At 58.7% G+C, this 23,116-nt stretch overlaps 4 protein-coding genes across 4 annotated transcripts; all 4 read left to right on the top strand.

The window, feature by feature from the left end:
* Positions 1-1,050: 1,050 nt before the first annotated feature.
* On the top strand, positions 1,051-3,890 carry BKCO1_4000129 (phd finger domain-containing protein; the record flags this gene model as incomplete). Its single annotated transcript, XM_020275548.1, has 6 exons — positions 1,051-1,221; positions 1,297-1,394; positions 1,445-1,661; positions 1,712-2,323; positions 2,375-2,626; positions 2,679-3,890. The coding sequence occupies 6 exons, from the start codon at positions 1,051-1,053 to the stop codon at positions 3,888-3,890; spliced, it is 2,562 nt and encodes an 853-aa protein (XP_020134405.1).
* Positions 3,891-4,532: 642 nt separating this feature from the next.
* On the top strand, positions 4,533-7,551 carry BKCO1_4000130 (ccaat-box-binding transcription factor; the record flags this gene model as incomplete). Its single annotated transcript, XM_020275550.1, has 2 exons — positions 4,533-4,679; positions 4,732-7,551. The coding sequence occupies 2 exons, from the start codon at positions 4,533-4,535 to the stop codon at positions 7,549-7,551; spliced, it is 2,967 nt and encodes a 988-aa protein (XP_020134256.1).
* A 1,541-nt stretch (positions 7,552-9,092) lies between these two features.
* BKCO1_4000131 (glyoxylate reductase) lies at positions 9,093-11,483 on the top strand (the record flags this gene model as incomplete). The annotated part of the gene is made up of 5 exons (XM_020275551.1): positions 9,093-9,133; positions 9,322-9,536; positions 9,648-10,051; positions 10,627-10,866; positions 11,382-11,483. 5 exons carry the CDS (start codon positions 9,093-9,095, stop codon positions 11,481-11,483), a joined length of 1,002 nt encoding a protein of 333 aa, XP_020134255.1.
* Positions 11,484-19,630: 8,147 nt separating this feature from the next.
* BKCO1_4000132 (c6 finger domain protein) lies at positions 19,631-21,796 on the top strand (the record flags this gene model as incomplete). Its single annotated transcript, XM_020275552.1, has 3 exons — positions 19,631-20,191; positions 20,440-20,875; positions 20,937-21,796. 3 exons carry the CDS (start codon positions 19,631-19,633, stop codon positions 21,794-21,796), a joined length of 1,857 nt encoding a protein of 618 aa, XP_020134254.1.
* Positions 21,797-23,116: the final 1,320 nt, after the last annotated feature.

Below are 23,116 nucleotides of genomic sequence, written 5' to 3' on the forward strand. Positions count from 1 at the left end.
TGCTCGGCCGCGGCCAAGGGCTGCCATCCCTATTTGTGTGCAGCTCAGCACCCAGCTCTCGGCATGCGCATCGGTGCCTAGCGGGCTGCGGAGGTCGTCCGGCAGGAACGGCATGCTCGGCGCAGCCGGCCCATCGTCATCTGAAACGGTACAGGACTGGCCTGGCGCATGCAAGGACGCCACTTTACCGCGTCGGGCTGAGCACCCTAGGCGGCGCGCCCGTCATGAGGGTTTGACGTCGTCTCTGGTGCGCCAGAGTGGGCACGCGACGGAGAATTCCAGCTCTGGGTTTTTCTCACCTACCTAGCAACGCGCGCTGCTGCTACTGTGCCGCCGCGCAACAGCTGCGCAGCTCGGGCGGTCGGGCGGTGTTACGAGATAAGGGCAGCCTTATTGGCGGCCGTCATAGGGCTGACGGGGATCTTCACGGCAACCTTTCCGGCCCTGCGAGGATTTTGTGCGTCGCTGCTGTCAACGTGCAAACGCCTAGGAGGTGTAGGCGACCCGGTTCAAAAGCGTTTGCAGTGGGACTGCCCTGAGACGAACCACTGTCACCAATGGTAATAATCTATACTTTGCGTCTCGACCGGGTCGCTCTTATGGTGCATGCAAACGCATCCCAAGGCACGCGAACACGCAGCGCCCAGATCACACATAGCGCGTTGAGATCGCGTTTCACGTATCCAGGCGTGCCTGGAGCGAAAGGATGAGCAAGGGGAGGGATGGCCTCGCGAGTGATGCGGCCACGACTTTGTGCTGACAGGAGATCGGGCCGCGGAGCGGTAGTGCCAAGTGCGCCAGTCCGCGCGCCGCCCCGAAGTGACGCTGGAGTTGTCGGCCCTCTCCAATTTCTACAGAGATCAGGTACAGCTTCGGAATCACCAGCCAACTCCCACCCCACAACCCGTCGCACGTCGTGCAGCGAGCTGCGCGCTACGCTCGCTCCATATCGCGCTGTCCGACCGTTTCTCGTCCGAAGCCACGCCAATCGCGCAGTTTGCCCCCTCGCGCCTGCCGCAACGCGTCGCCGCACGGCACGCTTCCGTCGCCATGCCTGCCAGGAAGCGCGCCCGTCAGGAAGTCGAGCAGGAGGAACAACTGCCGAATCAGGAGCCCACCAAGCTCGAGAAGCTGCGCAACACCTGGGAGTTTGCAAGTCTTGTCCAATACATCTACACCTTTGGCAATGTCGTCAAGATCGACGAGGATATCGACGTCGATGTGAGCATTCCTCCGCGTCCATCAGCTGCCCGGACTCCGTACACCACAATGCTGAATAAGTCTGACCTGGCGCAGGAGCTCGAGGCAGAATGCCTAACGCCCACGCCGTCTGAAAAGCTCGCGCAAATCGGCCTAGCTCTGCTCAAATATGTATCGTCGCACAAGGGACTAACGTGAGAGCTCCTGCATCCGCGCTAAATGGTCGCCCGCTGACTCTGACCAGCTTGGAAATCTTCGACGAGTATGCGCGCCGCCAGTACGTTGCCAAGGCGCCTCAGCGCAACCCCTTCGGAGTCGACGAGGAGCCTAGGAAGTTCAACGACATGGACACCTTCACCAAAATTCGTATCCTCCAGCAGCTTTCCACCTGGACCCTCGGCAACGCCGATCGCATACGTGAGAAGATGCCGGAGCAGAAGGACACTGAACAGACAAACTGGGTAAGCAACATTGCCTACTGGCATCATTGCTCTCTGTTAACGATCCACAGCGCGTCGAAGCATTTGGATGGGACAAGGAAGATCGGACTTACTTTGTTCTCGATGACGATCGCCTATACCGCCGTACGGATCCGCCTTTGCCCGCTGCCCCGCCGACAAAGTCCAGGTCGAAATCGAAGGCCAAGCCTAAGAAAGCCAAGGGCACCCGAGCAAGCAAGCGAAGGAGACTGTCCACATCACCTTTAGAAAGTGATGTGGAGCAGGAGGAAGACAATGCGCAGGATACTTCTGCACAAGAGGAGGACACATTTGGCGGTATGAAGTGGGAGTGTATTGCCGTCACACTGGAAGACTACAACGGGTTTGTCGAATCGATCCGCAAGAGCAAAGACCCAAATGAGAAAGGACTCGTGAAGCGCTTGCAGGTCGAGGTCCTACCCATCATCGAGAAGAAGGCTGAGCAACAGCGGCAAAAGGCCCTAAGAAAGCAAAGGGAGCTGGAGAATCTCGAGAAACTGGCGAATGCAAAGCGGTCCAGCAGAATCGCAGGCCGCGTGGAGAAGCAAAAAGAACAAGAGGCTGCTGTTGAAGCCGAGCGCAAGCGTACATCCGACCTTGAGATGGCTAAGAAGGAGCAAGAGAAGCAGAAGCAGATGGAGGAGGTGCGTCCATCATCCGACAACCGGCTGGAACCGTTTACTGACATGCTCAAGGCACGAGAATCACGCATGATGACCCGCGAGCAGCGCTTGAAAGAACGTGAAGTGAGGCGCATACTTCACGAAGAAGAATTGAAAAAGCTGCGGGAGAATAGCGAGAAAGCAGAAACCAACGAAATGCGGATGTCCGAACGCCATCTAAAGGCCGAGATGGAAAGACGTCAGAGAGAACTGGAGCAGATGGCGCAGGAGGAGGAAAACTGGATCTTCGATTGCGCCGTCTGTGGGGTTCATGGCGAAAACCTAGTACGGTATCCGACACTTGTGTTGTTTGGTTCTGCAGCTGACTTCGCGATAGGATGATGGATCCCACAGCATCGCATGCGAGAGATGCAACGTCTGGCAACATAGTGCGTGCCATGGAATTGCTAAAGCGACAGCAGAAAGGGACGACTTCCACTTCGTCTGCTCGGATTGCAAGCGTAAAGCAGAAGAGGCTGCGAGACCCAAGCTACCACCCCTTAAGTTCAAGATTGGCGCTTCGCCTAAGCCGGACGCCTCTGCCTCAGAGTCGGCGGTTACACTTCCGCCAGACCATACTGAACCTCCCGGTGCCGTCCCTCTTTCCGGTCAGCCGTCGCAGCCAGCACGGCCCCCGCAAGCAGCCCCACTGCACCCACCGCCGGCAAATGGTATCCTGAATGGTCCAAGCCTATCGCCTCATGGCCAAACCTCCGGTCCATCTGGAATGATTCATGCAGGCTCCAGTTATGGGTCCGCGCACAGCACGCCCTCTCAAGCTCCACTGCCGCCAGTACCATCACTACACACCGTAAACGCACCGTCCATTCCGCCACCACGTTTCACAGCCGGTGGTCAAAGTGGACACCACGTTATGGCGGGTACTCCTAGCTGGCACCGCTCACCCCCATCTCAGAATCCACCTCATGGACAGAGCAACGGGCATCCTCTGAACGCATCGTCCATTTCATCTCCAAGTAAACCGCTGACGCATAACCCGTCACCGAATAGCCCTTCGTCGGGCTATGGGGCTCAATCACCATCGAAGCCGAGCCCAGCTGCGATTGAGAAACGTCCCATGTCTTCGGGATACGGCGCCCCATCACCATCAAAGTCCGCGTCCGCGTCCTCACCATACCAGGCCAACGGGCACCCTATGACAGCCCCCTTCTCTAGCCCTGGTGCCTCCTTCCTTCCAGCGCCAATTCAACGCCCAGCATTTTCACCGGTAAAACAAGCATCTTCCCCACCTCATCCGCATTCTTCCCCTTTCGTAGAGAACAATTCCCGCCTTCTGCCCCAATCGTCGGCTGGAATTTCGCCGGAGAAGCATGACGGTGCACCACCTACGGCCCAAGGGCTGTCCGAGGCCCCGAAGCTCCCACCTGTCGCTGCATTGGCGCCCAGTGCCAACCCGCCCATATTGACACCACCCAGCAAGAAGACGCCAGAGAGCTCTCAAGCTGAGCAAAGTGGGCAAACTGCTCCGTCGGCGGCTGTCGGCCAAGCAAGCTCAGGCCCACCGGCCGAGTCTTCAAACGGTCAATGAATGTGCTAGATATGAGAGTTTTGGATGATGTTGCTTCTGTACAATAGGCGCTATGGCCTGAAAGCCATTAGGATTATGAGAGCACGATTGAAGTGGTTGTTTGCGTGTTTCGACTCGCCATAATGGTGGCCTTGGTCGAGCAATCAATAAATTCATTTTTAGAAATCATCACCGGTTTCTCTATAGCGCGAACATGATCGTTTCAGGCTCGATGCGCCTGGGTAGTCTTATTAAAGGCGTGAGTGATACTGATTGTTTGATCAGAAGGGTGTGATTGGCATTCTAATACTGGAACCGGGGTAGGATAGCGTTAGGTCTACAACCCTAAATAAAATAATAAGAAGTTAAGCCATGTCCGTTTGGAGTGTTCTTAGACGGGAGGTACTGGGGCAATTATGTCGCGGAGATGTGAGAGGGTGGCTTTGGGAGATGGAAATAATACGACCGTTCGGCGGCGGAACTGCGCGCGCTGGCGGGGCAGCAGGCGGAGACGGGACCCGTGGGTCATCGCTTCCACCACCCCTGCAACCGCCGATCGCCGACGTCTTGGCGCGAGTTTTTTCGAGACACCCGCGTCGCGACTTCTGATCGCGCGCATTGCAGGGACTGGAGAGGCCCAGCTGCAAAATTCCATACCTCGCCATGGGAAAGAAGCGCACTGCTTCCGAGTCGCGCCACGGCGCCGAAAAGCCCTTCCAGAAGCACGACAAGGCCCACAATCGCTCCAAGGAAAACCGCCATGGTGCCCGCGATCCCAAGCCTGCGCCGGCCGGCAAAAAGAGCTCTCTGGTGAGAGTTGCTGTTTTCTGACGTCTTCGTCTCTACTGACTTGCATGCGCAGACGTTCGAGCCTCGTCCCGACTGGCATGCCGCTGAGCTTCCTCCCATCTCTATCCCCGACGACTTCAACCCTCCGCCGCGCTACGTTCTCGACGGTGTCCAACAATATGCCGTCTCCCTGCTCGAGTCCGAGAACAAAACATACGCCGACAGCAACATGTCGGCCGACTCGTCTCACAAGTTCTTGAACACCATCATGGCCTCGGGTACTCTGGAGGACAAGGTTTCGGCTTTGACCCTGCTGATTCAGGAATCACCGCTGCACACCATGAAGGCTTTTGAGAACCTGCTAGGACTGGGCAAAAAGAAGAGCAGGAACCAGGCACTCCTCGCGTTAGGTGCTCTCAAGGATCTGCTGGGCCAGGGCGTGGTACTGCCGCCTGATAGGAAATTGCGCTCCTTCATCAAGCAACCTGCCGTACTCGCTGCATTCTCCGGACCCAACGCAAATTGGGAGGAGGGCCAGCGCCTGCCCCCTGGTATCGAGAACGTCCACTTGATCTCCTGGGCATACGAAGATTGGTTGAAGCGCACCTACTTTGAGATGCTAAGGATTCTCGAGGGCTGGTGCAACGACGAAGTCGAGTACTCGAGGAGCCGTGCCATCACCTTCGTCTACGAGTTGCTGAAGGAGAAGCCTGAACAGGAGGAAAACTTGCTGAGGCTGCTGATCAACAAGCTGGGAGACAACGAGAAGAAAATCTCCTCTCGTGCCTCGTACCTCCTTCTTCAACTTCAGAATTCGCACCCGGTCATGAAGGGTATCATCATCAACGCCATCGAATCCGAATGCCTCTTCCGCCCCAACCAAAGCCCTCACGCCAAATACTACGCCATCATCACCCTGAATCAGACCATCTTGAGCGCAAAGGACCCAGATGTGGCGAGCAAGCTGCTGGAGATCTACTTCGCGCTGTTTTTGAGCTTATTGAAGCATGGACAGAAGTCGGAAGTGAAAGAGAACAAGCTTCAGGGAGGCGGCGGCCAGGCCGGCAAGAAGGCGAAACAGAAAGCTAAGGCGAAAGAGAAGGAGCAAGAAAAGGTTATAAATGCTGAGTCGGAGCTGAATGAAAAGCTCATTGCCGGTGTCTTGACTGGTGTAAACCGCGCCTTCCCCTACGCCAAAACCGACGATGTCGCTTTCGAAAAGCAGCTCGACACCATCTTCCGCGTCACCCACTCCTCAAATTTCAACACCGCCATTCAGGCCTTGTTGCTGATCCAGCAAATCTCAGCAGCGAAGCACTATTCGACCGACAGGTTCTACCGGACACTATACGAATCAGTGCTGGATCCCCGCCTCCTGCACTCTTCGAAACAAGTCATGTACCTGAACCTCCTGTACAGATCACTGAAGGCCGACGTCAGCATCAAGCGCGTCAAGGCTTTCGTCAAGCGTCTGCTGCAGGTCATCACCCTTCACGAGCCGCCCTTCGTCTGCGGTGTGCTCTACCTCATCTACGAGCTCACCAAGACCTTCCCCAGCATCAAAACCATGCTCGAGACGCCCGAACTCGACGACGAAGACGAAGAAGAGCACTTTGTCGACGCGCCCGAAGAAGGCGGCGCCGCCGACGACTCGACCACCACCGCATTCGCAACCAAACCCTCGCCCTCATCCACGGGCCCCCACTACGACGGCCGCAAGCGCGACCCCGACCACGCCCACGCCGACCTCAGCTGCCTCTGGGACCTCACCCCGCTGCGCCTGCACTTCCACCCCAGCGTCTCGCTCTTCGCGTCGCGCCTGCTCTACCACAGCAGCAGCAGCAGCGGCGCCGGCGACGACTACATGCCGCCCAAGCCGGACCCGACGCTGCACTCGCTCGCCCACTTCCTCGACCGCTTCGCGTACCGCAACGCGCGCCAGCAGAATCAGCAAAAGGGCGAGCACGGCGTCTCCATCATGCAGCCCATGGCGGGCAGCGCCGCAAAGGCGGCCGACCTGCTCGTGCGCGCGGGCGGCGACGCGGCCAGGGCGGAGGCCCCGCTCAACTCGGAGGCGTTTTGGCGCAAGCGCGTCGAGGACGTGCCGGCGGACGAGGTGTTTTTCCATCGGTACTTTGAGAAGAGCGGGGCGCGGTCGAAGAAGGGGAAGGGGGGGAAGAATAAGCAGGCGGTGGAGAAGGATGGCGATGGTAGTGATGGCGAGGATGCGGAGGAGCAGGAGATTTGGAAGGCGTTGGTGGGGAGTCGGCCGGATGTGGCGGGGCCGGAGGACGAGGACGATGAGGATTTGGAGGAGTTGGGGGAGTTGATGGGGATGGGGGAGAGTGATGATGAGGAGGAGGAGGAGGATGAGGATGAGGATGAGAGCGATGGTGATGGTGACGTCGTCATTGCAGATGGGCCAGATGAGGAAGAAGACGAAGACGACGAGGAGATGGTGGATGCGCAGGTGGTGGAGGAGCCGAGGACGAAGAAGGACGAGAAGAAACCCAAGGCCGCCGCCAAGGACGAGGCCGAGGACAATGAGGGCAGCGACGTCGGCGGCTTCGATTTCGACGATGGAGACGAGGGCGCGTTCGTTGGCAGCGACGAGGAGCTGGAGCTGCCGAGCGATTTCGACTGGGAGGATGAGGAGGACGAGGAGGAGGAAGTGCGGGAGGAGAAGCCGAAGAAGGGCAAGAAGGGCAAGAAGGGTAGCGAGAAGAAGGCTGCTGCTGCTGCTGCTGCTGCTGCCCCGGCGGCGGAAGAGGCCGGCGACGAAGGGGATAAGGATAAGAGAGGGAAGAAGCGGAGGAAGCTCAAGCACTTGCCGACTTTCGCGAGCGCGGAGGATTATGCGAAGTTGCTGGGTGATGATAGCGACGGGTATTAGAGAAAAGGGTGGCATAGAGCGCCGGGTTTATGATGCAAAAACAAAAGGGGAAATATGGGAACTAGTATGTGCGCTATGGAGGCGGCGTTTGCTTTTAGACATTTTTATTCATTTTTATTTTTTCTGTTCTGCTGAGATGGTGGAGGTGAACGGGAAGACAAAAAGGTGGCGCGCCGTTTGCTCTGTTCGGCCTTGATGATGGAAGGGAGGATTTATGGGTGGTTTGGTCGTTTGGGATACCTGAGCTCATGTAAAATAGAAGGGGGGGTCTTTGTCTCGTCTGATGCCGAGACTTTCAAGGCGCGCGTGTGGGGGAGAGTTTTCTTCCTCTTGCGAAGATGGAATTGACATATCCGCGTTGTGACTGTTCCTTCCCGACAAAATCAGAGAGAACAAGAGGGGACGGGGGAGAGAGATGAAGACGGAAGGGAGATGCGTAGCCATCCATCAAGACATGAAGAGAGATGTTGTTTTGCAGCGTTTGTGTGATGTTTCCAATTTAAATTGCAGAAGCAACGTCGATGTGTTTTTCAAGACGGTATATACATATGCATGCACAGATAAGCGTCAACTGGCAGGATGCAACCAATCTCTCTGCAGTGGAACATTTGTTTCATTTTTTTTTATTGCGCTGTGGTAAACAAAGGGTGGTGGTTGTTGGGCACCGGCGGGGCTCTTATCGGCACTCAGAAACGCGCGTGGTGGTGCATGGAGCTGTAGAGGCGAGACTAGTCATTCATCCACTCGCTGTTGTGGAACGCAGACAGAGAGCGTGTCCAGAGTCACGGTTGGGTGTGATAAGGACAGGATGCAGGATATGTATACCGCATTTGGACAGCGATTGGCTTGCGGTCTCGGGGGCGTCGGGGATGGGATGGAGCGGAGCGGGGGTGGCAGGCAGACTGTTTCGCCGCGAGCCGAGTCGTGGGAGGCGGGAAGAGATGGACTAGTTGGGGCGGTGGAGGTGGCTGTCGCTGGGCCGGGTTCGCAATGCCGTTTCGGGGAGAATATTGACGATATCGTCATTGCCGGCGGGCGGGCGTGGGGAAGGAAGCGGCGGCCGACCGACGGCATAAAAAGGCAGGCGGCGTCCACCTGTCGCTGCTGGATCGTCACCCAGCTACCCAGCTGTTTCCTCCTTCTGCTGCTCCTTCTCCGCCCGCCCGACCCAACAGCACCGGCAAAAAGCAGGCCGACGACGCGGAATATTGTGGCATCGGCGGGCTTTGCAGCGACCCGATCTCGCGCCGAGCGGCATTACCTACAGTGTGGGGCTCGACCGCCCTAAGACTCACCGCGGGGTGCCAATGACAACAGCAGCACCGCTTAATATCTCCGTTGCTCTTCGCTCGACTCCAAGGCTCAAGACGCCATTGCCCTCGTCCTCTCTCCGACGCTGCTTGCACCACTCGGCCGCCACCTCTCCCGCCACCCCCCGCCCTTCCCCATCACGGACTAGCCGCCCACGCGTTTCCGCCGCGTTCCTCCGCCCCAGATTCTTCCACTCAACTCCCGTCAGCCTCTCCAAGACGGCGTCGAAAATGGGCAAACCCAAGGCTCTTCTGCTGGGCGACATTGACCAGTGAGTGTGGCCCCAGCCCTCGGCCTTCACGCCAGCAGGGAGCGAGCGCCATGCATTCACCCGCATGAACCTGCAGCATCCTGCATCCGTCCATGTGTGGCTGCATAATAGCCGGTCCCTGCTCGTGCCGCTACATTTTTTCCCCGTCCTTGTATATACCCGGAATACTGACCGAACTCGCTCCTCAGCGCCAAGGCCACCTGGGAAGGTCTCTCAGATATCGCCGAGCTAGTGCGGCCAACTTCCAAGGACCGCGCCGAGTTCATTGAGGACTGCAAGGCCGGCAAGTACGATGGCGTAGTTGCCGCCTATAGGACCTTTGGCAGTGTTGCTGTTACCGGCCTGGTTGACGAGGAGCTGGTGAAAGCTCTGCCCGAGAGCTTGAAGTTCATTGCCCACAATGGTGAGTTTTGATCTATGCGTTTCGTCAGCTGCTTCTGTGGCGTTTTCGATTGGAACGGAGCTTTCGGCGTGTCTGCAATGTGTGTCGGCGCAAAACTGACAGCGAATCCAGGTGCCGGATACGATCAGGTCGATGTTCACGCATGCAAGGCTCGCGGTATCCAGGTCTCCAACGTGCCGTCGATCCCTGACGATGCAACTGCCGACGTGAACATGTTTCTGATCCTGGGTGCCCTGCGAGGCTTCAACACGTCGATGCTGGCGCTGCGCGATGGTAAGTGGCGTGGCAACCCCCTGCCACCGCTCGGCCACGACCCTGAGGGCAAGGTCCTGGGCATCCTGGGAATGGGTGGCATCGGCCGCAACCTCAAGAAGAAGGCCGAGGTGTTTGGCATGTCCGTCATCTACCACAACCGCCGTAAGCTCAGCGATGAGCAGTCTGGCGGCGCCGAGTACGTGAGCTTCGACGACCTGCTCGCAAGAAGCGACGTCCTCAGCTTGAACCTGCCTCTCAACGTAAGTCTGCATCTCCTACCACAACAACACTCAGCTTCGTCCTGTTGCCCCTTTCTCTCCTGGATCGTCCGGCTCCCTTTCGCTTTGTTTCGCCGCTCGCTCGCTTCTCTGCTGTTCTCGCTCGCTTGCCGTTTTCGGCTATCTCACTCAAACGCCCTCGTCCCGGAAGACCGAGACGCGACAAAGTTTGGAGAAAGATATCCGAGACTTCTCCCTTTCCCTCCAGGCCCTCCACCTTCCCCTGACGCTTCCCTGTTCTCCCGCGATTCCAGAATACCTGTCGTCACACATGATGCTGCTGTCACACCTTCCCGATGACCCCCGAAATGCGCAATCTACTGCACTTACTCACACAACATTACTCCCCAAACACATCTCAGCCCAGAGGTACACAGCCACAGGAGGAGATTGCGCTGTCTCTCGCCTCTCTCCTCCGGCTGAGGAGAGTGCCGTCACCACCCAAAATATACCCCCATCCCTTCCCTGTCCAAATATATACCTCCAAATCTTGCGGAACAGCCCGGCACGGGGCAGTGGGAGCGTTGATTAACATAATCCCACGTCGATATTATTAGAAAAACACACGCCACATCATCTCGGGGCCGCAATTCGCCAAGATGAAGAAGGGCGTCATCGTCGTCAACACGGCACGCGGCGCCGTCATGGACGAGGACGCGCTGGTGAAGGCCCTCGAGAGCGGACAGGTCGCGTCGGCCGGCTTGGACGTCTACGAGGAGGAGCCCAAAGTGCACCCGGGCCTCGTCGCGAACCCGCACGTCATGCTCGTGCCGCACATGGGCACGTGGACCGTCGAGGTATGTTAACCTTCTGATATACCCCAAGCTCCCTTTATCACCTCCCCTCTCGATCTGCATTCTGGAATATTGTTTTTGCTTTCTGGAAGGATGGGCGCGTGTTCCCACTCTTTTGTGGGGAGGGGGCCTTTTCTCTTTCACTGCCCCTGGGGACGAGCGCCCGTTGGAGCGAGCGGGCCGCGAGAGCTTCGTGACGAGGACTTGCCCAACGGTCGCGTATCGTCGTCTTTCGCGCGTAGCGAAAGGGGCGTCCGTCGCTCGTTTGTTCGCATCGTTGGGTGGTCTGCTCGCTCGCTCGTTCGCTCGCTCGGTTTTCTCGCCTCACCCCTTGGCGAGAAAGGAGTCGAGGGCGAGGACGGGGACACCGAGGCGGAGACACCGGAACCCCACCTTCTAAAAGAAAAGGGATCACCTACTCCCCGCGTGTTCGAATGTTCCTTTTGACGATCCTTGTTTCTCGGCCTATGCGGCACGGATTTGCGGACGATCTCATTACTCACTTCTCTCGCACACAGACCCAAACGAAGATGGAAGAATGGACGATCGGGAACGTGCGCGCCGCGATCGAGAAAGGCAGGGTGAACAGCATCGTTCCGGAGCAGCAAGACATGGCATAGAGAGAAAGAAAAGGAGAAAAATGAACCAAGCACGTTTGGGTGGTAGAAGAGGGGGAAAGATTCGAGATGGGGGTTTCGAGAACCCCTGTTCCACGATACTCTCGCCCGTTGCATGTTTCGGAGAGATGTGTAGTTGGGCAGAGGACGGCCGGAAGGTGCTCCTAGCTGAAGGGGGTAGGATCCTTTAGCTGGCGCGAGTGCCGGCAAATCGACCGTCGTTCTTTCTTTCGTCCTTTTCTAGAAACAGAAGAGAATTATTATAGAGCTAGAGGCATTATACCTATGACACAGAGCACCAGACGCATGTCACGACCCGAGACAAGATTCTGTTGATCTATTTTGCGGAGCCGCTCGCTCGCTCGCTCTTGGCCACTTTCGTTTTCGACGTCCGTCCGCATCTCCCCTGCTTGCCCCATGCCGCGTGGTCGATTAAATGCTGATGTGCCGTGCACGGCCGCCACCCCGTACCTACCGACCACTCATCCGCACACAACCGCTTGTCCACCATCACCAGTGTCGGGCGCGTATTTTTCGATGCCCTTTGCTCGACCTCGACCACGACGAGCACCGCGCTGCACCGTTGAACAGCACAGCCCGACCTGTCACCATTGGCCCCGATTACGCAATCAACGCTTTCTCCCCTCCCTTCCCCTCTCCTCTCCTCCCCGCCAAAACTCATCCGTGCTCATGCGGATTTACGAACGGAAAAGCGAACCACTTTTGCTCCATTCCTGCGCACGGGCACACGCACACACATATTCTCTCTCTCTCTCTTTATCTCTCTGTGCGTCTGTGTCTGTGTGTGTGTGTGCGTCTCTCTGTTCTACCGCACTTAGCGCGCGCGCGCGCGCCAAAAAGCATCATAAAACGCACGCCCGATCAAAACGGCCAAAACGGCCATTATTAACGGCCAACGTACGGACGTGCCCACATGTGGCGGTGCCCTCCCTCCCCCATCCCTCCCCGAACAATTTCTCGCATCCGTCCGGACGTGCTACGTACTCCTCGTCGTCGTTGCGGCGCAGTCAGTAACTGTGCGGCGCAGTGCGGCACAGTCAGTCGGGCAGCCATGACATGATCAGACGCCGGATATACAGGACCGCGAGACGTATCGTCATCTCCACATATAGACACATAGGTACACACACGCACATACACATGGGCGCCGGCATCGGCGCGTGACTGCCCGTCACACATCATGTGCACACCCTGTTCTTTCTCCCCACTATGGCCCATGTGCGTCACCCTCATCTCTCTCTGTGTCTGTCTGTCTGTCTGTCTGTCTCTGACTCGAGGGGGTTGGGGTGTTGGGGGTTGCGAGGGAGAGCCATCCATCCTAACGCTGAGATCGTTTCCCGAAAAAAAAAAAAAAGAAAAAGGAAGAATCAAACCCATGATGCCAAATGCCACCATGCCGAGTGAAGACGCTATCGAAATTCCACAGACATGTTGCATATTGCTAATGATGACAATAAAACATGGTATGATGATGATGACGATGATGACGTGCAGCAGCTGACCGCGTGGTTCCTTTCTCAAATCATTCGTGTAGACTAATCAGCCGTCAGCAGCAGCAGCAGCAAAAAAAAAAAACGAAAAAAAATAACAAGGGAAAGAAACTCGGGGCTGGGATGATTTGCCAGGTCATGCAGCGCGTAGGTCCCGCCCCGCCCTCGTCGTCGGCTATCGGCCGCACTTTTTGCCCAACGACGACGACGACGACGACGACGACAATGACGACGATCATGGCCAACACATATATTTCGTGCAGTTGGCGCAGTTAGCGCGCAGCAGCAGCAGCAGCGGCGGCGGCGGCGGCGGCGCCGCGATGACGATTAGCGGTGAAATTACATACATATGGACGGACGGGTACCTGGCTATCACTGCTGCGTGTACCCTGTACAGCGGGGTGTACGGGCGCTAATGAGAATGGGAAAGGGTGCGTGCGTGCGTGCGTGCGTGCGTGCGGGTGGGTGTGTGGGTGTGTGGGTGGGTAGGTGGGTGGGTAGAGGGAAGGGCATGAGAAAATAAAAATAAAAAGCAGGTAATGACGGGCATACGCGCGCGCTTGGGACAGGCGGGGGTGAGAGAGTGAGTGAGTGATAGAGGGGAGATTGCGAATGACCACGGGCGAAGAGTTGGCAGACTGCGGGAAAGCAGCGGGCAAGATGGCAAGGGCACGGCAGGGCGGCAGGGGGTGGGGAGGGGCAGTAGGAAAAAGGATGGCGAGGATGATGGCGGAGAAGAAGGAGATGCATGGCAGGGGGGCAAGGAAAACGGTCAGTATGTGTGCGGGTGTTGGTATGGCGTGTGGTGTGTGTGTGTGTGTGGGTGTTGCGTGGGCCCCGTCGCCCAATCATTCATCTTGCAATTATATCCTTCGCAATATCATGCCCATACATGGCAATAATGTATCTTAGCGCCCCTGCTACCCCGCTGCGTACTCTATCTCTTTCTCGCCCTTCAGTCATCCGCTCAGCACGTGGCTCTAATGAAATTTGGGGGAAGGGAGTGTGTAGTCCTGCATGATATGATGTGCAGTGTATATAGCTATATGTTAATGGAGGCAATGCGGCACGCGCGCGCGTGCGCGTGTGGAGAACATGGCTCCGCGCCGTGGCGAGAAAAAAGGATTTCGATACCGGCCCGCTTCCGCTGCTTAATTTGGCGAGAATGGGAAAGGGCAAGATCGAAACGGGGTGGACAGGCGCGAAAAGTGGTCTGGGTGTACGCCGGTTTTTTATTGGGTTGCCTGAAAGCAATCCAACAACAGATGGAAAAGACAGAACCTATGACTTCATCACACACTGGGAAAGACGTGGAGTTGCAGGAAAGAGGGGAGCCAAGGAAAGACGTTGCTCCATCTAAGCTGTGAAGGTTGAAATTGCGCCCGTGTTGGATGATCGCTGGGTGCGGAAAATGTTCACGATTTACATTGGCGCCCAGGCTTGCCATCACCTTCTACATGCCCGTCTACTTGGGGCCTGCGCCTACGCGTCCGCGTGCCTTGGTGCTTTCCTTCCCACGTTTCGCAGATTGCCGGAGTGGCAGTGCTCGCTCCAGAAGCTTCCAGATTCGACGTATCACGCAGATTACAAGGCTGTCGAACATCAATTCCCAACTTGACATGGTACTGGGGACTTGGGGAAGCGGCAAGTAAGAGAGGTGCCCGTGTGCCCCCATGGCCGGTGGCGCCGCGGCGCGTGCCGGCGCCGTTCGGTGGCCGAGCGCTCTCGTTTGCTGCGCGACATATTGCAATATATGGCTCTGTTCGGCCCAGACGAACTTTTGCCACACGACCGTTGCCGACTCGGAAGCTGCCGCTGGGAGTAAAATTAGAGAGGACCTGCCCATCCGGAACGTAGAAGACAGAAGAGAACGAAGGATGGAAGAAGGGGGACCAAGGAGGACCAACTTCAGAACATGACTGAGCCGTGTGTCGTATAATCGGCAGCATGCGTCCGATCTAACTCAGCAACCGGTCAGGGCGGCACTTGGCCCTCGGTGCGACCGAACGTTAGGCAACGAGAAGAGGCACTTGCTGGTGTGGCTCTGATTGGCGTCCTGCATGAATCTGGATGACGAGAAGGGGAGAAAATCATGTGCTCATCCAATTTCCTCTCCCTTCTGTTCTTCTCCATCCTGTCCTCCGTCACTCATGCTCTCGCTCGGTTGCTCGCTCGACTTCTTTGCCGTTTGATCTTCGATTGACGGGGTGCGCTCCGCGGTAAGAGGCGAAAATCAAAGGACCTTGAGCAAGAATGTAACAGAGAAACGGCCGTGTTTCGGGGAAATCAAGAGGGATGCCTTCGGCCTGAGGAAGAGGTTGGGTTGTGATTACCAGGACGTCCGCATTGGGCTCATCCAGCCGGTTTTCTTTTTTTTTTTTTGCCCTGGATGGAGCCCTGCTTTCAGCCGGCCCCGCGCCGCGCGCCAACGGGTGTCCGTTGGCTCGTTCCCCTCCATCGGGTTCGTCGGCGGTCGGCGCGGCAGAGGTCCAGACGCGTTACTTACAGCCGCTCATACCATCAATCGAGGGCGCTCGCTGTCCCGGCTGTTGGGCCGATAGCGGGGCTGTGTAAGAGCGGTTCAGAAAGTGGCATGCCATCTCGGGCTGTAAGCGCGTGAACTCGGCTCAGCCTGTGTACGAGCACTTTCTGGGAAGAATTGGTGGACTGCGGGTGGCCGGTCTGGCGGCAGCCGCTTTCCGATCCCACGGTAGGCTAGGGATCGTGTTGGAAGCCTGAGGAGCCAGGACAGGACTCAAGTCACGGCCAAAGGGCGCGTTCGTGGCTGAACGGCTCCGGGGCTGTGGTCGCTGACAACCGGCTTGACAAATCGATGGCCAACGGCACCACGATCTCTCGCGCTTCCTTGTGCACCAAAGCCACCAGCTGTATTAAGGATCAAGGATTATTGCCCGTTTGGGAATCGACTTAGCAGTGAAGTATTATACGGACCGACTGCCGGCCCTACCGCCGACCACAGCGATTCAAGCTTCGTATGATCTGCGGGCTGTCTCATTCGCGGCCCCCTTCCACCCGTGCTGAGCTACTGCATGTGCCGACGTCTGAGAGTCCCACTCGTGTCGCGTGGCAACCAGGACGCCTCCTCGAGAGGAGGCAAGAAAGAACAAACCGATAAATATAGACGACGAAATTTGACGTACGCGTACGAGATGGGACAAGCGGATTTGAATCAATAAAAACTAATGAGTATGATGCAAACGACATTTCGCTTGATGCCAAGGAATAGAGGTCCCGTGGGCGCGGGTGCGCCTGAACAGCCCCAGGTATCGATTCTCTCTCACGTGTCAGAGGTCGCTCGTTTTCGGCTTCGTATGCGGTCCGTGGGTGCGAGCGAGCCTGTGAGGTGGGCAGCAGAGGCCGCCAACGGTGTGGCCTCATGCTGTCCCCCCGGCCCTTGGAGCTCTTAGGTGCGCGGCCGCACCCTGCGCGTGGAATCCGTCAATCTCCTCGTCAATAGTTGCACAGCTCCGAGTGCAACAGCCCCTGCCCTAGTCAGCAAATCTTCACGCTCTTGGGCTTCTCCACACAGGCGGGTGCGCCGAGGCGACGGGCGTATCGCAGGGAGGTCTGTGACCCCCACGTAGAACCCATACAGGGTTCGTCGGGATTGGGTCGGTGGTTGGTGGAAAACGGGGCGGAGGCGTGCGAGCGCGTTCGTGCGCTGGAGTTGCTGCGCCATCCTCTATGAATGGCACGGCGGCTCGGTGCAGCCGGTGTGCTGGAACGGCTCTACAGGCCCACTTGGAGTTTTGGGACAAGTCATATACACAGCTCCCGGATGCGTGAGTGGTGGTGACGGAGGGATCGCCAGTCAAAGCGGCGGGGCGCGGTCTGTGGATGCTGTATCAGGTTCTCAACCTCACCCCTCACCCCTCCAGCTGCCCCTCCTTGGGAGGCACGGGCAGCCAGAAAGTCATTGAGCACCAAGCCAGAACTCCCGCGGAGAGTCCGGCCGGTCGGAGCTGACGTCTGCCACCGGCGTGCGGCTGCGCACGGCTGCCACGGCGTGCCAATCCCGCCGCTACGCGCCCGCGAGCACGGCGGCCGTGGGAAGCATGGGCGGATGGCCGGCGCGGTGGCGGAGAGGCTGGCGGCGCCATTGGGCTGGCAGGAGGGCAACGGCGTAGCACGGCTCGATCCCCACGGGCTGGATTCGCAAGCATTTGGCCAGATGCGGGTGACTGAGCATTAGGGAGAGGGTACTGTCAGCGTATTGGGCAGGGGTGGAGCCAGCCACTTAGCCGACAGCAAGATCTCGGCTGGCGCAGGCAGTCAACGCTCGCTAGAAGCTGGTGCTCTCCTTCTCGAAGGCCGGACTGCCAGGTCTGCCCCTGAAGCGGTGATCGAGATCGCCCGGCTGGTCCTTGTAATATTCCCGCCGCGGACTTGACCGGTTTGCCCGGGCGGCGGGTGGTGGGCGGCGCGGCGCTTGGGGTCCGTTCCTGGAAGCTGGCGAGAGAGATTCAAGCTGATAGCAGACTCCACTACGTGCGTATGTGCGCCTCTGCTGAAACTGGGTGGCGGGGCAGCGGCCCTGCATGGCAGTGATGGCCCAGAGTCAGCGCACACCGGTGTGGAGTGGACGAGTACAGCGTGCGGATAATAGCAGCCGTGTGCTAAGGGAGGAGGTCCCGGGCCCGCCTGGTGGATTGGACCGGTGCGCGGGCGTGCGCACGCCGTTGGCATGGCCTAGCGGGAGGCGTCCTGGACGGCAGATGTGTCAAGAGAAACAGGAGAGCCCGCCTGGAGAACCACGAGGCGGTTCCTTGCGGATTGCCGTGGGCGCCGATGCTGGCCGCGTTCCCCGAACGTGCGCGCGGGCGATCTATACAACCATGGATGTTGCAGCCAACGACTAACGTCCGTAAGCTTCACTACACCGGATGAGGTATTTACGACGCCGCAGGGACCACGCCATGCTGGACGCAGCCGCCCGGCTCCAACGCGCACAGCACAGCACGCAACGGGCGAGGCCATTCCTGCAGGCAGCGCGGCGGAGTCCCGGAGCCCCAGAGCTGGCCGGCTCGGAGAAGCGCGAGGTCGGGCGGAGGGACGTCGCGGTGGGTCGCGGGCGCAGGCGAGTTCTGTCTTCCAGAAGACACCCATGGTCAGATCGTCGCTCGCAGCTGTATAGTACACGGCAGTGCGGCCGGGCGTCGCTTCCTGAAGCAAGCGTCCCGCGGAGAATTGTGGACAGCGGCCGGTGAGCCTCCGCCTCCAGTGCGGCGGGACGGGCGCTGGGCCGGGGGCGACGGCAGGCGGCGGGTCGAGGGGCGCAGGCGCGCAGGCGCAGGCGCAGGACTGCAATCGTCTGATGTGCCGCCCAGCGCCGCTGCTCCTGGATCGCCGGGTTGCGCAGTGACGTGACGGCCTGTTGATGCGCTCGAGGATGGGCGTGAGGGCGTGAGGATTGGCGCCGCCGTCGGGCGGGCGGGCTGGGGCGTTGGGCGGGCGGCTCGCGGCCGACTGGCTGGCGGGCTCAAGCTTTGCATTCTCGAAGCCGCGTCCCGGGCGCGGTGCGTGAGCGGTGCGCGGTTCCTGATGCCCTCGAGCGCTGGACCCTGGTCGCAACTGCCCCAAAAGCGCATAGCGCGTCGCGCACTTGGCGGCGCTCTGAAAAGCCGTGAGGCACACGCTCGTCGCTGCTGTGAATATTTTCTCCAGCCCCCAGCACGCACGCGCGCTCTGCACTCTGCCTGCCGGCGCCCCGTCACGCGTTCTCGTTGCCAGGCCTGCGTGCAAGCGCCGCAGCGGATCACCCAAGCGTGCAAGCCCACCCCAGCGCTGAATCTCGCTTCTCGCTTCCATCCGCTCGCTTGGAGGGAGCTTCTACCGCCTCAGTAAGTGCGCGCCCTCCAGCTGCCCGTCATCGCCCCTGCCCTCCCGGCGGCCTGAGCCTCTCTGCAGAGGCCTTCCTCCTGCATCACCATGCATCCGCCCGCAGCGGCGTGTGCCCGCCCGGCTGCCTCAGCGCAGCTCTGCACTGCCGTGCCCGTCGCCCACCACGGCCGCCGGCGATGCGCACCACCCACGCCGTTGCTCAGCGCACAGCCACCGCTGCCGCCCTCCCGCCTGGCAGCTTCCGGCCTAGGGCCGGCTTGCTCGCTCGAGAGCCGCTGCTGCGAGCTGTCTGCCGCGCCTGGCCCCGTCCGTTGCCTGCCGCCCTTTGCCCTTTGCCCCGTCCGCTGCCTGCGCTTCGCGCGCCGTTCCGAGGGATGCGGACGTTGCTGATCTGGGTAGCACCCACTTTTTTTTTGGACAGAGAGCACCAGCACCCCCTGGCGCGCACGCGCAGTAGCTCGAGAGCGCTCACGTTGCGCCGATCTGAGCTGTGCCCCGAACCCGACTCAGCTCCCTGGAAGAGGCCCGTGTGATCTGCGGCCGGCCTGCCTTCTTTTCGCACTTGCGTCTTTCCGCTATCCGCTCCGGCAGCATCAAACCACCCGGACGCCTCGTCTCGCCGTACTCTGCCTAAGCGAAGCAACCTTCCTGGTGCCAATCAGCCCGTCGTGCGCGGGATCCGTTCCCCAAGGGACAGCGCAGCATCGGCCACCTAGGAGGCTAATCTCGAATCTCACAGCCTTGCGCCATCGACGTGTGCTGGGTCTCTAATCAAATATGGCAGACCAGTCGCCTAACCCGCCGTCGCGGCAACCGCAGCAACAGCAGCCGGCTCAACAGCAGCCGCAACCGCAGCAGAATTCTCAGCCTCAGCAGCAGGTGCAACAGACACCCACCTCCTACCCTTCCCCTCACTCCTACCCGTCGCCGTCCATGCAGCCCTCCTACACCTACCCGCCGCCCCAGGGCGCCCCAGGCAGCGCGGAGCCCTATCGCGCCTCACCCACCGCGTCGAGCATGTCGTTGCCGTCGCTGAACCTCCCGCCCATCCGCGCGCCCATTGATGGCCAGCAGCAGCAGCCGGGCCAGCCGCCAGCGGGGTCGCTGCCGCCGCCCGTCGCTCCCATGGCCTACTACCCGCCGCCGGGCCACGCGCCGCCGCAGCACCACCAGATGCACATGGGCGCGCCCATGGGAATGCCTCCGCAGAGCATGGGCATGCGATACCAGTTGCCGCCGCAAGCCGACCAGAGAATCATGTCGGGAGGACGCCACAAGAAGGAGATCAAGCGCCGCACGAAGACGGGCTGCCTGACGTGTCGCAAGCGCAGGATAAAGGTGAGGACAGCAATTGCAAATTTTCTTCTCGCGATAGCGCGTCGGTCGGGATGAGGTGAGGTTGAAACGGCGAGGTAGCGCGATCGCGTCTTCGCGTCTCGCTCGCTTCTGTAGCCTGCCACCTCCCGCCGCATGGGTGGAAGCGAGAACTTTACTGTCGTCCGACCTCACTCGCCTGCCGACGCGGCTTTCGCGAGAGCCTCGCTCCCCAACAACGCCACAAGCGCAAGTCACTCATACGTTCGCAGTGCGACGAAGCACACCCCACGTGCAGGAACTGCCAGAAGAGCAAACGCGAGTGTCTGGGCTACGATCCGATCTTCAAGCAGCAGCCCGGCCCGCCTCAGATACAGCCCGCGCCCAGCGCAGCCCCGCCGGTCACGTCGACGCCCGCAACCGCTGCCCCTCAGCCCGCCCAGGTCCCATACTCTCACGTCCCCCAAGGCTACGCGCCTGCCGCGCCCAACTACGCGCCTGGCCCCGGTCACAGCACGAGCCCGCCGGCGCCTGCCACCGACCCATCGTTCGAGCTCAGTGCTGCCATCGACCCGGCGCTTGCAGGCACCGAGCCCGCACCAATGTCAATCGCGCCAGTCGCCTACGACCCGTCGACGCGTGTGTATGTGAGGAAGGAGGGCAATGGAGGCTCGACGCCCCCACCGCCGGAAGGTCGGCCGTTGAAGGGTGAGAGGCAACACTTGTTTGTATGCGCCGTTCGGACAGTTGCATACTAATGGCATACCAGCTAAGCGCATTTACGTCGACGAGCTCTTTGCGTTGCAAGGAGTGCAGCCGCACGCCCAGCCGCCGACTCCTGGGCCCATTCCGCCCAACGTTGTCGAAGAGATCAAGATGCTCTTCACCAGAGACTACGCAATCAGCATGGATCGCTGCATTGAGACGACCTGGTACACGACCAAGGGTCTGAATCGTCTGTTGAACGACCCGGCCACGATGGATCTCTTCGCCTTCTTCGTGTCCCAGATTCGTGTCACCCAAGACTACGAAATGCAGCGGAGAACCACGAGCCTTGAAGCGAAGCTCATCTGGAAGCTTCTTTGCCTACCTCGTCAACCCACTGGATTCATCTCGAATGGCGCCAACGGCACCAGTGAGCACGAGACCAATCTCTTGCAAAAGGAGGCTGCCCTGCGTGTTGAGGTGCTCGAAGCGCTGCTCTCGTATCAGGTACTGCCGTTCAATCCTCTTGCGGAGCTCATCTACGACCCTCAGGTTCCGCACTTGAAGCAGTATGAGGTCGATTTCTGGCGTCACCTGGGCACCTTTGTCACTTTCCGCGACGTGGACGAGGAGTCTAACCGCAACATTGATGCTACGTTGAGCGCGTGCCGCAACATCCTTGGCATGATCGAATGCAGAGATGTCATCTACTCGATGATGATCGCGCGCCACTACAGCGGACGGTTCCAGGATCTTCCTGACAACGTCAGCCAGCAGCCCTACCCGCCGGATCAGGAGGACGACCGGTCGAAGATGGTGGTGGCTAAGAAGTTCCTTGAGGACGAGTCTCAGGGCCGGGGCATGTCTCAGGTGATCTTCCGTCTCGCAGGCATGGCCATTCGGTCTTGGTCCTTGGGCCAGTAATCTTCGTTCCAACTTCGTTTCGACTTCGTAACAAGAAGGCGGACGGTCTCGTAGCAAGGACTTTTATGGTTTTTTCATCCTTTGTCAGGGTTGGATTACTGAAGTTTTCGGCATTCTGCTTTGTCAGAAGAAAATCATCGGCATGGGGTTGAAGGAGTCTGTTGCTTGGCAGGTTTCGTATTCGCGGAGCACTCAAGGTCTGTGGTCATTTCGATGGAGTTTGTTTGTTTTCGGCAAGAAACTGGCGAATACCGGGCGGTTACTATTTTGAGTAAAAAGAGCGGTCATTTCATCATTTCCTTCGGTTGCATCCCACAAAAACTTGTCCAGTTTTCTTACACTTTCTTTCTCATTTCGTATTTCCCTCGTCCTTTCCGTTTCTTTTCACACCCGGTGCAAGTACAGGCAAAGTGGAGAAGGAGTAGCAGCGAAGTGAGCGGTTGCAGAGAGCTGGATAGCTGTATTAGTAGTTGCAATTCGCAGCGTTCGCAGCCAGCAGCAAGATAGAGCTAGGAGCTAATTATCGAGAACAATCATCAAATGTGCACTTTTGCGTGATGTCCCACTCGTAGATGAAAAACAGCCCACTTGCGAGGACATGAATAATAGTATCACTTGTCCGTGTCTCCGCTAAGAGCTGTCTGCGCCGAAGTCAACCATGACGCTATGTTATTGGGGAGCCCTCAGGCTCCTAGTATTTTGTCTAGGTGGATAGTGAGTACTTTGTGTAGATGCACATGTCGACTCACAAGGTCGTTTTCTTCCGCCCGGATGGGTGCTTCAACTACATGTGGATTGCGACGCCCATGACGGGTGCGCAGCAGTAAGGTCGGGCCCGATTCACACATGGCTCGCCACTGGTATAAATGCGTCGGTCTGCATGGACTTGAATTTTTGGCCTGAGGTGTGCATAGTCTTTCTCCATGACAAGCATGTTGCTTGTTAGGCCTTGGACAAGTGGGTCATATCTCGAAGAGGCAGTTTATCAGTGTGTTTGAGGCGGCAGGACATTCTCATTATGGTTAGACGATGTGCTCTCACGTGGTGCTCATTGATCAGCGCTGGTTGGCGTGATGCAAAGGCGACTGACGCTGAGAGGTGTGCGGGCGTGCATGCGCCTTGCAGGACGCCAACCACTTGTGGTCGGAAGGCTTGGAGTCTTCATGCACAAACTGTCGAATGCACACACACTGGAAGCCGGCGAATTTTACGGCTGCACGCACAGGCTCTGCATTGGCCGAAATTACTAGGGCTGCGGATGTACGAGCAACTGCCTCCAGCGGTAACGAATTTCCGGCGGGTCGAACAGTCCAGGCACAG

Source organism: Diplodia corticola (assembly GCF_001883845.1).
Source record: "Diplodia corticola strain CBS 112549 chromosome Unknown scaffold4, whole genome shotgun sequence".
NCBI lineage: Eukaryota > Fungi > Ascomycota > Dothideomycetes > Botryosphaeriales > Botryosphaeriaceae > Diplodia > Diplodia corticola.